The sequence below is a fragment of the Mobula hypostoma genome, chromosome 2, assembly GCF_963921235.1.
Source record: "Mobula hypostoma chromosome 2, sMobHyp1.1, whole genome shotgun sequence".
Classification (NCBI taxonomy): Eukaryota; Metazoa; Chordata; class Chondrichthyes; order Myliobatiformes; family Myliobatidae; genus Mobula; species Mobula hypostoma.
In genome coordinates this window covers 42994909-43012310 of record NC_086098.1, presented here as the reverse complement: position 1 = coordinate 43012310, position 17402 = coordinate 42994909, and the positions used below count along the sequence as shown (strand labels likewise).

The 17402-nt window shown below is 40.9% G+C and overlaps 1 protein-coding gene across 5 annotated transcripts in view; it reads right to left on the bottom strand.

The window, feature by feature from the left end:
- The window catches only part of agbl5 (AGBL carboxypeptidase 5), a 157649-nt gene that overhangs the window by 12969 nt on the left and 127278 nt on the right, over positions 1 to 17402 (bottom strand). For all 5 annotated transcript variants that reach the window (XM_063036370.1, XM_063036377.1, XM_063036382.1 and 2 more), the window contains 2 exons: positions 11038 to 11115; positions 6911 to 6963 (listed from right to left, as the gene is read on the bottom strand). In XM_063036370.1, the coding sequence (XP_062892440.1) occupies positions 6911 to 6963; positions 11038 to 11115 (131 nt within the window). The remainder of the gene's footprint in view (positions 1 to 6910; positions 6964 to 11037; positions 11116 to 17402) is intronic.

Sequence of the window (17402 nt, the reverse complement as noted above, 5' to 3'; positions counted from 1 at the left end):
CAATTCCATTTGAAAAGTATCTGATGCAGTGACAACTGTCACATCAAATGGAGTAGCAAACAACTTGAACTCATTTGCATGCAAGCGAAAATCAGCAAAACAATCAAGCTCTCATCAAGCACAATTGAAAAAAATTGCAATTTATTGCAGGCATCCCTTAAACAACTTTTAACATCTGCCAACATTTCTTCAACTCGCCGTGAGATCATTCTTGCTGACAGGCTGATAGATGCAAATAAAGATTTCTTTTCGGGACAAACAATATCCACCAATGCCAGTAACTATTCTTTGACAAACACTCCATCTGTAAAAGGCTTCATCTTTTCTGCAATACATTTTGAGACTTCGTAGCTGGCACAGGTATTTCCTTCATTTTCACTGCTTTTCTTCGCAAAAAAATGACATTTGTTTTCCGAAACTAGCCTCCATTCGCTCAACTTCATCTTTCCTTGCTTGCCCAGTAAACTTGTTCAAATTTCCACTATGGTGGGTCTCATAATGTCACCTGATATTTGCCACCTTCTTCACAGCAACATTTTCTAGGCAAATGAGACAAACTGGTTTCCCAGCTTGCTCGATGAAATAGTAATCTAGTGTCCAAGTGTCTTGGAAATTTCGGCACTCAGTGTCTAACTAGACACTAACAGTGTCCAACGTTTTGCATTCATTGCCATTGGAATCTTTTTCTTCGATTTTATTTCGAAGCAGGAGTTATTCAACAAGTATCGTAGTACATGTAAATATCTGGATACTAAGTGTGGATTTCTTGTTAGAACACAGTGACACTGTTTCTGTTTACAAATTTGAACGATCCCATCTGAAAACCTGCTCGTGCACGGTGAGTATCTAATACATATTTATAAGGTAGTCTGCCTTCCCATCATTCGTATATACCAGTGTTTGGTTTGGAACAAAACGGAACCTGAGGCCAGTGTAACAAGACGTCATGCATGTCCATCAGTGAGGCTGCATGAAACACTAAGAATAAGGAAAAATCGCTTGCGGGCCAGATAAGCATATGGGGATATTTGCTTCCAGGCCAGTCAAAATACCTTCGCGGGCCATAGGTTGCCTAGCCCTGGTCTAACAGTATGATTAAAAGCATTGACTCTGGATCACAATGGGACAGGCTTTGTACAATTTCCAAGATTCCTGTCTGCTTGCCCTTGGACAAGCATAGGACAATGCAGAATAATCCCAGTTAGGCTTTGATAACCAGTGAGGCCTTTCCCCAGGATTACTGCCAGTCAAACTTTAATGGAACTGTTGTGAACATTTCTCACAGTATCAGCATGAGGATCACCATTTTGGTGACCTTTATTGGGTCTAAATCTTGGAATCCCTACACAACAAACCTCCAAAAGGACTGCAACCTTGTCATGGTCTGGAGGCTTGTGTGCTTCAATGACATGGAGAGCTAAGCTAACTGGAGTCAAGTCATTATGCTTTGGCTCTTAGTAGGGTGATCTGTGCCAAACAGGTCAAAGGGCAGAGGCCAGACTAAGAATGGTCCACCAGTCCTCCAGGTTCAGGGGTTCAGCTCAGGGCTAACAACCCTGATTGGTAAAACAAAATTGTTAGCCAAACAGCAGTAAAGAATCCTTCTACATCTGAGTGTGTCTCCACCCGGGACATGCATGACTGACAGTAATGAAAACTGAGGGGAAGTCTCTGATGTGATGAAGGAAGCCTTGAATGCCACCAGAGATGGAGGACTTTCATTGCTGCCCTAAACACCAGCAACAAATCGGGCAGTAACACACACACAACAAAACAATGCCGAAAGATTGTAACAGTTCAAGATAGCGTCTCTCCAATATCTTCTCAAGGGCAAAGAGGAATGGAAAACTTTAATAAATATTTTTTTTAGAATGGACTCAGTAGCTTACTTTCTTAAAGAAATGAAAAACATCTTTGGGGCTCTTTTCTTGCATCTTAAACATTTTTCTACTTACTGTGTACACATTACTGTGATATCAAATATTGCTTCTCAGAACTGAGGAGGCAGCTTTTCTTATTGACGAAGACTTCCCCTACATAAAATAGCATTTCTAAAATAATAAATCTTATGTCTTTACCTGGTTCAGATTTGGAATGTAATCAGTGAATTAGATTTGAATTATGAAAATGAAAAGCTCCCCCTTCACTTTCCTTTACCAGTGCCTCCCTTTTCCCATCCCTGACAGTCTCTGAAATACTTGTGAAACCATTTCTATTTCTGAACTTCTCTTTTTTGATGCTGAAACACTCAGTCATATATAGGGGCCAATGCACTGTTCCCACACATCCCCATTTGAATGAATTCCAAGCCCGGCATGACATAGAACATTTCTTCCTCCATCTCTGCCCATTTCTTTTGCGAGGAGTCTTCATCCCAGTGTGCAAACCCCTTCCCTTGATCCACTTGGATATCTCCTTCGGGACTCTTCCCCCCTGAAGATTTATTCTTTACTAACTCTATTGTGACCTTGACAGACTTGATTTTATCACCCTCTCACTCACTTTCACCTGTCCACTTCTGAACATCCCGCTCATTAAAATCCAACTGAGAAACTTATTGTCAAACTGACTTCTGCACACAGCCATACCTCCCAGACATACTTCACTCTTGAGGAACAACACCTCATCTGTCTGGGCACATTGCAACTTTCTGGACTCAATATTGAATTCTATAATCTTCAGAAACTCACCTTCAACAGGTGAATTGATTATGGGGAGCAAGGACATGGCAGACCAATTGAATAGTTACTTTGGTTCTGTCTTCACTAAGGAGGACATAAATAATCTTCCAGAAATAGTAGGGGACAAAGGGTCCAGTGAGATGGAGGAACTGAGGGAAATACATGTTAGTAGGTAAGCAGATAAATCCCCAGGGCCAGATGGTCTGCATCCCAGAGTGCTTAAGGAAGTAGCCCAAGAAATAGTGGATGCATTAGTGATAATTTTTCAAAACTCTTTAGATTCTGGACTAGTTCCTGGGGATTGGAGGGTGGCTAATGTAACCCCACTTTTTAAAAAAGGAGGGAGAGAGAAACCAGGACATTATAGACCGGTTAGACTAACATCAGTGGTGGGGAGAATGCTAGAGTCAGTTATCGAAGATGTGCTAACAGCATATTTGGAAAGCGGTGAAATCATCGGACAAAGTCAGCATGGATTTGTGAAAGGAAAATCATGTCTGACGGATCTCGTAGAATTTAACTAGTAGAGCGGATAGGGGAGAACCAGTGGATGTGGTACATTTAGATTTTCAAAAGGCTTTTGACTTAAAGCACACGGTATTGGGGGTAAGGTATTGAAGTGGATAGAGAATTGGTTGGCAGACAGGAAGCAAAGAGTGGGAATAAACGGGACCTTTTCAGAATGGCAGACAGTGACTAGTGAGGTACCGCAAGGCTCAGTGCTGGGACCCCAGTTGTTTACAATATATATTAATGACTTAGAGAGGGAATTAAATGCAGCATCTCCAAGTTTGAGGATGACACGAAGCTGGGCAGCAGTGTTAGCTGTGAGGAGGATGCCAAGAGGATGCAGGGTGACTCGGATAGGTTAGGTGAGTGGGCAAGTTCATGGCAGATGCAATTTAATGTGGATAAATGTGAGGTTATCCACTTTAGTGGCAAAAACAGGAAAACAGATTATCTGAATGGTGGCAACGAGACCTGGGTGTCATTATACACCAGTCATTGAAAGTGGGCATGCAGGTACAGCAGGCGGTGAAAAAGGCAAATGGTATGCTGGCATTCATAGTAAGAGGATTCGAGTACAGGAGCAGGGAGGTACTACTGCAGTTGTACAAGGCCTTGGTGAGACCACACCTGGAGTATTGTGTGCAGTTTTGGTCCCCTAATCTGAGGAAAGACATCCTTGCCATAGAGGGAGTACAAAGAAGGTTCACCAGATTGATTCCTGGGATGGCAGGACTTTCATATGATGAAAGACTGGATCAACTAGGCTTATACTCGTTGGAATTTAGAAGACTGAGGGGGGATCTTATTGAAATACATAAAATCCTAAAGGGATTGGACAGGCTAGATGCAGAAAGATTGTTCTCGATGTTGGGGAAGTCCAGAACGAGAGGTCACAGTTTGAGGATAAAGGGGAAGCCTTTTAGGACCGAGATTAGGAAAAACTTCTTCACACAGAGAGTGGTGAATCTGTGGAATTCTCTGCCACAGGAAACAGTTGAGGCCAGTTCATTGGCTATATTTAAGAAAGTTAGATATGGCCCTTGTGGCTAAAGGGATCAGGGGGTATAGAGGGAAGGCTGGTACAGGGTTCTGAGTTGGATGATCAGCCATGATCATACTGAATGGCGGTGCAGGCTCGAAGGGCCGAATGGCCTACTCCTGCACCTATTTTCTATGTTTCTATGTTTCTATGTATCAGAACAGGCCATTTCTACTGCAAGTCAAACATCTGTGATATTGGTTCAGTTTTTTGCTCTCCATTCGCACAGGGTAACTTGCAGGACATGTCCAAACACAGTATAATCTCCGAATCTGCCATTCATCCATCAACTATTGGTCTCGCCCTATCAAAAATATTCCCTTTGTCTTATACATTCTTCGCTCCCTGCAACTTAATAGTAATGTTGCTTTCCCTCTTTCTCAACTCTGAAGAAAGGTCTTCATCCTTAAACGTTAGCTCTGTTTCTCTTTTCAAAGATGCGGCTGTACCTGCTGAATGTTTCCAGCATTTTCTGTTTTTGTTCTGCAGAGCAAATTCCAAATTAAACATCCATACAGATGATGATTTTGTAATACACAAAATGCAGGAGGAACTCAGCCAGCCAAGCAGCATCAATGGAAAACAGTACAATCACGTTTCAGGCCGAGTTCCTTTGGTCCTGCTGAAGGGTCGCGGCCCAAAACGCTGCCTGTATTTTTTTCCATAGATGCTGCTTGGCCGGCTGAGTTCCTCCTGCATTTTGTGTGTGTTGCTTAGATTTCCAGCGTCTGCAGATTTTCTTTTGTTTTAAACATCTTTTATCTGTTTTAGAGTACAAGTAACCAAGAGATGAACCTGTAGACATTTGTGAAATAATTATTAACAGGACAATGTCTCTGGCATAAATTTCAATTGCTATGTAATGTTTACACTACGTACCTTCAAAAACAATTTGAAATGGTTCCCGACTTGGGTAGAGATTGTATCATTGTGCAGGTATGAGTTGTATCTAAATATAGGTAGCACATAATACATATACCACTTCCCGACCTGATTTATTCCTGCAGTAGCTAGGGAGGACTTTTACAAAGAATCTCAGCTTTAGAATTTTTGCCATCCAGAAGAAATTATATCATTAAAGGTGGCAGCTGATGGAACTGAAAGCATTTTCTGCCTGTTTGGATGAACATATGTAGTCCAAATATCACAATACTCCTCTCCATTGCTTTCACTTTCGCTGATGGATAGAGTGAGGATTTATTTATCCTACCCAATAATTCAAACAGGTAGGAAAATCACAATCCCATTTATTGGATCTCACAACAAATTAATTGTCACATCCAGTCCACTGTTGATTCATAGTGCCTGTTAAATCTTGTCATAGGTCATCCTACGATGAAAGAGTTATTATGAAGTAAAAGAGTACCATTGGGCACATCATGTCTGTACCAGCTCTTTGCACAACAATTCCATCCTCCACTCTTTCTTGTAGTTTGGAAAATTATTTTCCATCAATTAATTTGCTGATCTATTTCCCTTTGGAAAGCCTTAATTATGCCTTCACCACACTTACAAGTTACAAACTTCAGATCCACTTTCCCCTCATTTGCCTAATTTTTTTAAATCCATCCCTTCAATTCTTGAAGCACTCATAAATGAAAACTGTTTCTCTCAATCAGCCCAACTTTGATCTTAGCAGACTTCTATCAATCACCTCTCAATTGTATTTTCTCTAAGGAGACAACCCCAAGTGTCCCAGTCTAATACCACAGTTGACATCTCATAATGCTAGAGTCATTCTAATAAATAGTTGAATAGCAGATTATCAGAGTTTAATGTTAAGCAAGGCTTGCAGGCAAGAATACCAGGTAAAATATCTACCAGTGTGCAGTTATGAAAGTGTAACTTTTAATTTAAACTGATTCACAGTGATTTACCAAACAGTATAACATTTAAATCACACACTTTTTCAATAATGTTTCTGCTGCAATTTCCTTTTTTCTGTCATTTTCAAATTTGAGTAGTTCAGTTTAGTTCTGTTATCAAGATGATTTGCATAGAGTTAGGTATCAGCAATTGGAAAGTTATAGAATATGTATTTTCTTGCAGACATAAACAGAGATAATTGTGCACCCAGCACAACTCCTAGACTATAGTTCAGGTCACATTAGCCACAAAATTGAATATACAGTAATTTGCAAAAATTATCCATTTCTCTGAGATTGCCAATTATTTTAGAAAACAAACAGAATGCATTGCAATGCACAAAAATAAAAATGGAACACTATTCAAAATTTTAGGTAAAAGGTAAACTTGAATTTTTGTTTCCATTTTTAATGGCATTGTGCAGTTTATTATAACAGAGGCTAAATAGAAAGAACATGTACCATAGCATTTAGATTACTCGTAACAAAATTGAACAAATTTATGTTCAACTTTAAGAGGATATTAACTGAACATCTAAAATTTTAGTTTTATGGTCATATAAAATCAGATAAAGTGCATTTGCCTAAATTTCATAGATAAAACTTCTGGAGCATTAAATAATGTTTCTGCCCGTTTTAAAAATAATAGTTCTACGGCACATTAAATGAAATTGAATACAACTGAAAGAAACTGAAATGAAAATGAGTATCTTACTAAGCTGGTCTTGATGCTGTCAAGCACTACAAGTTGGTGTGTGTGAGAAGTTTTTATAAGAAAATGAACTGGTTAAGAATACAAAGATATGTTGCACTACCTGGTGATATCAAAAGAAGCCCTGAATTTTAATTTGTTCTTCTTCGGTGGGTTCTGGGGGAACAAAGGAGATTTTTAATACAACTGAAACACAGCAGACGACAAAAAACAAAAATCACATGTATGATTTCTAACCCAGTGAATAGCTTAGAAATAGACTTTGTGCACATGTGAGTACATGTTGTCAAGAGAAAATGATAAGCTCATTCACCCATATGCACTGTGGCAATGACTCTGTTAGGTTTTTATAACAAGTTGCATGACAAGCTAGTAAGGCATATAACAAGTATAGGAAAGTAACTATTATCCATTGATACTGCTTAAAGGCAGCCATCAACTCCCTGTCACAGGACTGTTATAATATCAAAGATCCATTAAGTCCCTTGAAACCACACAATGTAAAGAGAAATTCAGCAATGCCCAAGCCTATCCCCCCTAACAAAACCCTGGAAGTTTTTTCCTTTCAGATATTGATCTAATTCTATTATGAATTAGCTTCCAGTACTATGCATGGCAGTATATTATTTATACCATAACCACTTGGATTGTTAAAACATTTCTCTTGACTTCACTTTTTGCCGAGAACTTTCATGTCCTGTCTGCCAGTTGTTGACATTTCTGTCAATGGAAATATTTTCTCTCTGTCTACACCATTCATATTTTCTAAACATCTCCATCATATCTTCTTGTAATATCCCCTGTTCTAAGAACAACCCCAGCTTCTTCAGTGCAGCTATATAACTGAAGATGCTCATTCCTGGAAATATTCCTAACTCTCTGAAAAGCTTTCACTTATTTTCTAAAGTGAGACACACAGAAATATATGTAATACTTCACTTGCAGCCAAATCAGTGTTTCTAAAAATTCATTGTTACCCTTGTACCTCATACCCCCAATCACAAAGCTTAAATTCCAAATACTGATTTTGAAAATCACTTTTCAAACCTGCCATGTCACTTTCAATAAACTTAACACATGCTCCCATATCTATATTCTTGTATTTTCAGAATTTGACTGATTAGTTTTAATCTTTTCTTATTTTTCTATTTTGCCATCTATCAGCCCATTCAACCAGTTTGTCTATATCTCCTTGCAGTCCATTACTACTTTCCTCATATTTCACAGTGTTTCCACAGTTTGTATCTTTTTAACATGTGGAAACTGTGCACTGGATACCCCAGCTCCAATCATTAATGTAGATTAAGGAAGCCAGAGGCTCCAGTGCCAATCTCTGGGGAAATCTACTGCATGCATCTCTCCAATGCAAGAAACCTCATGATTCTACAATATTCACTACTTCTTGTCACTTAGCTAATTTTCTACATTTTTAAAATTATATGGCTTTTAATTATGAATGCAAGCCAATTATGGGCAATTTGTGAAATGCCTTTTGGAAGTCCAATTACAACCATGTTTCTTTCATTGGCTCTTTCTACTGCTTCATCAGAATGCTTCCATCCAGTAAACAATGATTTGCCTTTAACAAACCTTTCTCTAATCAATCTGGACTTGTCAAAGTGACTGCCAATTCTGACCCCAATTATTGTTCTTGAACTTCCCCACCACAGGAGTTAAACTGGCCAGTCCATAATTTCATATTCCGTAGGAGCACTGTAGTCAGCAGTTATCATGTTTATCTACATTCAAATTTTCATTCCTCAGGATTAGCTCCTAAATTTTTTGACATATACACAGAGTCTCTGCAATCTCCTGCCTTTCTTTGTAATGCACCTGTATTTGCATCCCACCTTAAGACAATAAGACCATAATATATACGAGCAGAATTAAGCCATTCAGCCTGCTCTGCCATTTCATCATAACCGATCCCGGATCCCACTCAACCCCATAGCCCTGCCTTCTTGCCATATCCTTTGATGCCCTGACAGATCAAGAAACGATCAACTTCTACCTTAACTATACCCATGGACCTGGCCTCCACCACAGTCTGTGGCAGAGCATTCCACAGATTTACTACCCCTTAACTCCGTTCTAAAGGATTGCCCCTCAACTTTGAGGCTGGATATCCCCACCATAGGAAACTCTCCACATCCACCCTATCCTGTCCTTTCAACATTCGATATGTTTCAATGAGATCCCCCAACATTCTTCCAAATTCCAGTCAATACAGGCCTAAGGATCCCAAAGGCTTCTCATATGTTAACCCCTTCATTCCTGGAATCATCCTCGTGAACCTCCTCTGGACTTTCTTCAATGCCAACACATCCCTTTTGAGATATGGAGCCCAAAACTGTTGACAATACTCCAAACGTAGCCTGACTAGTGTCTTATAAAGGCTCAGCATTATCTCCTTGTTCTTATATTCAATTCCGCTTGAAATAAATGCCAACACTGCATTTGCCTTCTTTATCATAGACTCAACCTGTAAATTAACCTTCTGGAAATCTTGCATGAGGACTCCCAAGTCCCTCTGCGCCTCTGATGTTTGAACCTTCTCCACACTTAAATAATAGTCTGCACTATTGTTCATTTTACCAAATGCATTATGATACATTTCCCAACACTGTCTTCCATCTGCCACTTTTTTTTTGCCCATTCTTCCAATTTGTCCAAGACCTGCTGCAATCGCGTTGCTCCCTCAGCACTACCTACCCTTCCCACCTATTTTCCTGTCATCCGCAAACTTTGCCACAAAGACATCGATTCCATTATCTAAGTCATTGACAAACAATGTGAAAAGTAGCAGTCCCAGTACTGACCCCGAGGAACACCACTACTCACTGGCAGCCAACCAGAAAAGGCCCCCTTTTATTTCCACTCGTTGCCTCCTGCCTGTCAACCATTCCAGTATCCATGGTAGCATCTTTCCTGTAACATCATAGGATTTTATCTTGTTCAGCAGCCTCATGTGTGGTAACCTATCAAATGCCTTCTGAAGATCAAAGTAAATGACATCCACTGCCTCTTCTTTGTCTACCTTACTTGTTACTTGCTCAAAGAACTCTTAACAGATTTGTCAGACAAGATTTTCCTTAACAGAAACAATGCTGACTTTGACTTATTTTATCATTAGTCTCCAAGTACCCTAAACTTCATCCTTAATGATAGACTCCAACACTCTCCCAACCACTGAGGTTAGGCTAACTGGCCTATAATTTCCTTACTTTTGCCTTCCTCCCTTCGTAAAGAGTGGAGTAACATTTGCAATCTTTCAGTCCTCTGGGATCATACCAAAATCAAGTAATTCTTGAAAGATCATGACCAGTGCACCCATTACCTCTTCAGCAACCTCTCTCAGGACTCTGGGATGTAGCCCATCTGGCCCAGGTGACTTATCCACCTTAAGACCTTTGAGTTTGCCTTGCACTTTTTCCTTTGTAGTAGCAATGGCACTCACTCCTACTCCCTGACACTCATGGACCTCTGACACACTGCTAATGTCTTCCACTGTGAAGACAGGTGCTAAGTACTCATTAAGTTCATCTGCCATTTCTTTGTTCCTCATTACTACCTCACCCACATCATTTCTAGTGGTCCAATATCAACTCTTAACTCCCTTTTACTCTTCATATAACTGAAAAAATACTTTTGATATCCTGCTTTAATATTATTGGCTAGTCTGCCCTCATATTTCATCTTTCCCTTCTTACAGCTTTCTTAGTTGCCCTTTGTTGGATTTTAAAAGTTTCCCAATCATCCAAACTCCCACTCACTTCTGCTACCTTACATGCCCTTTACAATAAGCTCCCTAATAAATTCTGGGTTATTACACAATACCCAATCTAAAATAGCCTTTCCCCGAGCAGGCTCAAGCACAAGCTACTCTAAAAAGCCATTCGTAGCCATTCAACAAATATCCTCTCTTGCAATTTTGACACCAACCTGATTTTCCCAATCCCCTTCCATACTGAAGTCTCCCATTACAATTGTGTCATTACCCTTATTACATGCCTTTTCCAGCTCCCTTCGCGATCTCGACCCCACATCTTGGCTACTATTTGGAGGCCGAAATATTATTCCCATAATGATTTTTTTTACCCTTGCAATTTCTTAACTCCACCCACGAAGATTCAACATTCTCTGACCCTGTATCACCTCTTTCTAAAGATGTAATTCCATATCTTAACCATATGATCAATACACATTGAATATAGATGGCTATTTTAGTACCTCCTCTTCATCAATTTTAAGCCCATTAAGAATCTCAACTATATCTTCCTTTACTTGGTCTTCAACAGCATCTTCTTCCTTTGCAATAAAAAAAATTGTACTCAGTTAGCACCTCAGTTATGAGTAAATTTCCCATTTGGTCTCTGATTATTTCTCCTCTTATAAACATTTTAAAAATAGTAGTTTTCTATTCCCTTTCATATTTGATAGTAAACTCCCACTGATTTACTTCCCCTCTGATCTTTGCATAATTAATCTGTTACTCACTTACTGTATGTAATAATCTGATTTATGTCATGTGTTCTTTTTATTTGCTCTGTTTTACTCTCTTGTTTGTCCCTGTGAGCTATGCATTAGAATTTTCTCAGCCCATGGAATGATGTGTAATTAAAACTTTACAAAAGTGCAGAAACTTTATACTGTTATTATTCCTTAATTGCAAATGACCACTTTTAGGGGAAAACTTTTTAACTGTCATTTACATTTCTGTTTCTGATTAACTATGCATTTCTTTACATTAATTCAAATTATTTTGTATGAAGGAATCCAGAGAATTTGCCAATATTGGTAATCTTAACTGTGGCTTTCGCCATTTACCCTCTACGTTGTGAGCAAATATTTGATATCAGACACATTTCTTCAAGTTATATAAATATATTTAAATACTTAATATCATTCTTTGCATTACCTCCATATTCTGTGATACTCCCATTGAGCTCTGCTATCCTATCTTTCTATATCACTCCCCCATAACACTTCTTATATTCTGTATGATTTTAACTTTGACTCTTCTGTTTCATCAAAAGATTTCTATAGTGGTTTCCTTTGTTACTGTACAGGTACAGCACTGCTCTCTTGTGAACTCCTTTCCATCTTAAAGGAATATGATCATAATGTACTTCATCCTTCTTGTATTTGAAGATCTCCCATTGCTGATCCAGCGATTCATTGCTAAGTTTTCTTCCCTAGGTTTTCACTAAATTTTCACTAGGTTTTCTTTTATCACACCCAATGATAACTTCCAGGCCCTCACGTTAATGTTTGTCTGCATATCATCCTTTAGAATCTCCTTTTACTCATCCAATGGCTTTGTCTCCGTCTCCAAAGCGGCAGCAAAGAGCTCAGTTCTCCCCCATGCAAACCTTGTAGATGATCTCTTCCAATAAGTATTTTTTGCTACCTGTAACATGATCACATTTTCTCATTGTATTTCTGTGGCATTGGGACCAGTGCTGGGGGAGATGGCACTTCTATAGGCAGGATGGTTGCCACCTCATTAAGAACTGTCACTAAAGAGTGTATTCGTGCTTCTTATACTAATTTGCCAAACGTTTGAAATGTAGCAAAAGAGTACTAAAGGAATAAGGAGAGATAATAAGCACCACGATAAGAGAATTTTTAGACTCAGTAAGAGTGCATAAAAGGTCTACGATAGGCTTATGTCTCTGACCGGGTGCACAACATCCTGGTACGAGAGGGAAAGCAACCAGAAGTTGTGATACATGTTGGCACCAACGACATAGGCAGGAAGAGGGATGAGGTCCTGAAGTGTGAGTTTCAGGAACTAGGCAGAAGGCTGAAGAACAGGACCTCAAGCGTGGCATTCTCAGGATTGCTGCCAGTGCTACGCGACAGCAAGAATTGGTAAGAATTGGAGGAGATGGCAGTTGAATGCATGGCTGAGGAGCTGGTGCGGGGAGCAGGGTTTTGGATTTTTGGATCATTGGGATCTCTTCAGGGGAAGGTGGGACCTGTACAGATTGGATGGGTTGCACCTGAACTTGAGGGGGAGCAATATCCTTGCAGGGAGGTTTGCTGGCATCATTCGGGAGGGTTTAAACTAATTTGCAAGGGGGATGGGACCCAGAGTGATAGAGCAGTGAAGGAAGTGCATGGAGTAAAGCCGGATCTAACATATAGAGAGGCTTTGAGGAAGGAGAAGCAGAATAAACGGTGTAAAGACAGTAAGGTAGAAGGGCTGAAATGTGTGTACCTCAATGCAAGAAGCATCAGGAACAAGGTGATGAACTGAGAGCTTGAACACATACATGGAATTATGATGTAGTGGCTATTACAGAGACTTGGCTGGCACCAGGGCAGGAATGGATTCTCAATATTCCTGGATTTCAGTGCTTTAAAAGGGGTAGAGAGGGCGGAAAAAGGGGAGGAGGGGTGGCATTACTGGTCAGGGATACTATTACTGCTACTGAAAGGATGGGTAATGTAGCAGGATCCTCTTTTGAGTCAGTATGGGTGGAAGTCAGGAATAGGAAGGGAGCAGTTACTCTATTGGGGGTATTCTATAGGCCCCCTGGTAGCAGCAGAGATACAGAGGAGCAAATTGGGAGGCAGATTTTGGAAAGGTGCAAAAATAACAGGGTTGTTATCATGGGTGACTTTAACTTCCCTAATATTGATTGGCACCTGATTAGTTCCAAGAGTTTAGATGGGGCAGAGTTTGTTAAGTGTGTCCAGGACGGATTCCTGTCACAGTATGTGGACAGGCCGACCATGGGGAATGCCATACTAGATCTAGTACTAGGTAATGAACTGGGTCAGGTCACAGATCTCTCAGCGGGTGAGTATCTGGGGGACAGTGATCACTCCTCCCTGGCCTTTAGCATTATCATGGAAAAGAATAGAATCAGAGAGGACAGGAAAATTTTTAATTGGAGAAGGGCAAGTTATGAGGCTATAAGGTTAGAACTTGCGGATGTGAATTGGGATGATGTTTTTGCAGGGAAATGTACTATGTACATGTGGTCGATGTTTAGAGATCCTTTGCGGGATGTTAGGGATAAATTTGTCCGGGTGAGGAAGATAAAGAATGGTAGGGTGAAGGAACCATGGGTGACAAGTGAGGTGAAAAATCTAGTCAGGTGGAAGAAGGCAGTATACATGAGGTTTAGGAAGCAAGGATCAGATGGGTCTATTGAGGAATATAGGGAAGCAAGAAAGGAGCTTAAGAAGGGGCTGAGAAGAGCAAGAAGGGGACATGAGAAGACCTTGGTGAATAGGGTAAAAGAAAACCCCAAGGCATTCTTCAATTTTGTGAAGAAAAAAAGGATGACAGGAGTGAAGGTAGGACCAATTAGAGATAAAGGTGGAAAGATGTGCCTGGAGGCTGTGGAGGTGAGTGAGGTCCTCAGTGAATACTTCTCTTCGGTATTCATCAACGAGAGGGAAATTGATGATGGTGAGGACAATATGAGTGGGGTTGATGTCCTGGAGCATGTTGATATTAAGGGAGAGGAGGTGTTGGAGTTGCTAAAATACATTAGGACAGATAAGTCCCCGGGGCCTGACGGAATATTCCCCAGGCTGCTTCACGAAGCGAGGGAAGAGATTGCTGAGCCACTGGCTAGGATCTTTATGTCCTCGTTGTCCACGGGAATAGTACTGGAGGATTGGAGGGAGGCGAATGTTTTCCCCTTGTTCAAAAAAAGTAGTAGAGATAGTCCAGGTAATTATAGACCAGAGAGCCTTACGTCTGTGGTGGGAAAGCTGTTGGAAAAGATTCTTAGAGATAGAATCATGGTCTGATCAGGGACAGTCAGCATGGCTTTGTGAAGGGCAGATCGTGTCTAACAAGTTTGATAGAGTTGTTTGAGGAGGTGACCAGGCATATAGATGAGGGTAGTGCAGTGGATGTGATCTATATGGATTTTAGTAAGGCATTTGACAAGGTTCCACACTGTAGGCGTATTCAGGAAGTCAGAAGGCATGGGATCCAGGGAAGTTTGGCCAGGTGGATTCAGAATTGGCTTGCCTGCAGAAGGCAGATGGTCGTGGTGGAGGGAGTACATTCAGATTGGAGGATTGTGACTAGTGGTGTCCCACAAGGATCTGTTCTGGGACCTCTACTTTTCGTGATTTTTATTAACGACCTGGATGTGGGGTTAGAAGGGTGGGTTGGCAAGTTTGCAGACGACACAAAGGTTGGTGGTGTTGTAGATAGTGTAGAGGATTGTCAAAGATTGCAGAGAGACATTGATAGGATGCAGAATTGGGCTGAGAAGTGGCAGATGGAGTTCAACCAGGAGAAGTGTGAGGTGGTACACTTTGGGTGGACAAACTCCAAGGCAGAGTACAAAGTAAATGGCAGGATACTTGGTAGTGTGGAGGAGCAGAGGGATCTCGGGGTACATGTCCACAGATCCCTGAAAGTTGCCTCACAGGTGGATAGGGTAGTTAAGAAAGCTAATGGGGTGTTAGCTTTCATAAGTCGAGGGATAGAGTTTAAGAGTCGTGATGTAATGATGCAGCTCTATAAAACTCTGGTTAGGCCACACTTGGAGTACTGTGTCTAGTTCTGGTCGCCTCACTATAGGAAGGATGTGGAAGCATTGGAAAGGGTACAGAGGAGATTTACCAGTATGCTGCCTGGTTTAGAGAGTATGCATTATGATCAGAGATTAAGGAAGCTAGGGCTTTACTCTTTGGAGAGAAGGAGGATGAGAGGAGACATGATAGAGGTGTATAAGATAATAAGAGGAATAGATAGAGTGGATAGCCATCGCCTCTTCCCCAGGGCACCACTGCTCAATACAAGAGGACATGACTTCTAAGGTAAGGGGAGGGAAGTTCAAGGGGGATATTAGAGGAAGTTTTTTTTTACTCAGAGAGTGGTTGGTACGTGGAATGCACTGCCTGAGTCAGTGGTGGAGGCAGATAGACTTGGTCTTCATAGCAATCAGTTCCACAGATTTACAAACCGTATATCCCTCAATTCTGAGGCCGTGCCCTCTGGTCCAAGACTCATCCACAACAGGAAATATCCTCACTGCATTCACTCTATCCAGACCTTTCAATATTCGGTGGGTTTCAATGAGATCCCTCCCTCATTCTTCTAAACTCCAGCCAGTACAGGCCCAGAGCCATCAAATACTCCTCATACATTCACCCTTTCATTCCTGGAATCATTCTTGTGGACCCCCTCTGGACCCTCTCCAATGCCAGCACATTATTTCTTAGATTAAGGAGCCCAAACCTGCTCACAATACTTCGTGCAGTCTGACCAATGCCTTATAAAGTTTCAGCATTATATCCTTGCTCTAACAGTGCCTTGAAAAAGTATTCAGCCCCCAGTCTTTGTTCACAAAAAATGAGTATCACAATCAGGGATTTTGATCAATGTAACTCAGAAGTTTTTTGTGAATCACATGCTCCTTTTAAACAAGAGCCCCCTCCCGCCAAAAAAAGGAAAATTGTAAAGCGTGAAAAACAAAAAAAAATCAAAAACTGAAATATCAGCAGTTCAAAAATATTCATCTCCCTTTGAACAGTACTTAGTTCTAATAGTATTCAGTATTATTATAGCCAGTACTCTTTTTGAAAAAGTCTCTATTAGCTTTGCACAATGTGATGGAGCAAGATTTGCCCATTCCTCGTTGCAAAATTGCTCAAGGTGTGCCAGGTTAATTGGGGAGTGGCTATGGACAGCAATCTTGAGGTCTTGCCAGAGATGTTTGATCAGTTTAAGATCAGGACTATGACTGGGCCACTCAAGGACATAAGTTTTCTTCATTCAAAGCCACTCCATGGTTGCTCCGGCAGTGTGCTTTGGGTCATTGTCCTGCTGAAAGACAAACTTCCTCCCTAGTTTAAGCTTTCTGGCAAAAGTTAGCAGGCTTTCATCCAGAATCGCTTTGTATTTAGCAGCATTCATCCTCCTATCAATCCTGACCAGATTTCCAGTCCCTACAGTAGGGATGGTGTTACCTCATTGATGAGCAGTATTAGATTTATGCCACACTTACCATTAAAAAAGCATACCCTTGCCCGTAAAGACTTTGCAAAGCATCATTTAGAAGATACTGTAAATATGTGGAAGATGGTCTTGCATTTGGATGGGACTAAAATGGAAATTTTTGGCCTCAACACTAAATGGTATATGTGGTGTAAATCTAATATTGCATATCACCCAGGTAACACCACCCTTAGTGTAAAGTAGGCTGAAGGTAACATAATGCTGTGGGGATGCTTTTCAGCAGCAGGGACTAGAAATCTGGTCAGAACTGATGGGAAGATGAATACTGCTAAATACAGAGATCCTGGATAAAAACCTGCTAACCTCTACCAGAAAGCTTAAACTGGGGAGGAAATCCATCTTTCAGCAGAACATCGACCCAAAGCCTACTGCCAGAGCAACCATGGGGAGGCTTCAGATGAAGAAAACTGATGTCCACGAGTGGCCCAGTAGAAGTCCTGCCCTTAGCCTGATCAAACATCTCTGGCAAGACCTCAAGATTGCTGTCCACCATCACTCCCCAGCTATCAGATTGCCGACAGGTGGTAAAGATGGGCACCCTCACCTCTGTACCTCTGACCCTCAACACAGGTGCCCCCCAGGGTTGTGTCTGAGT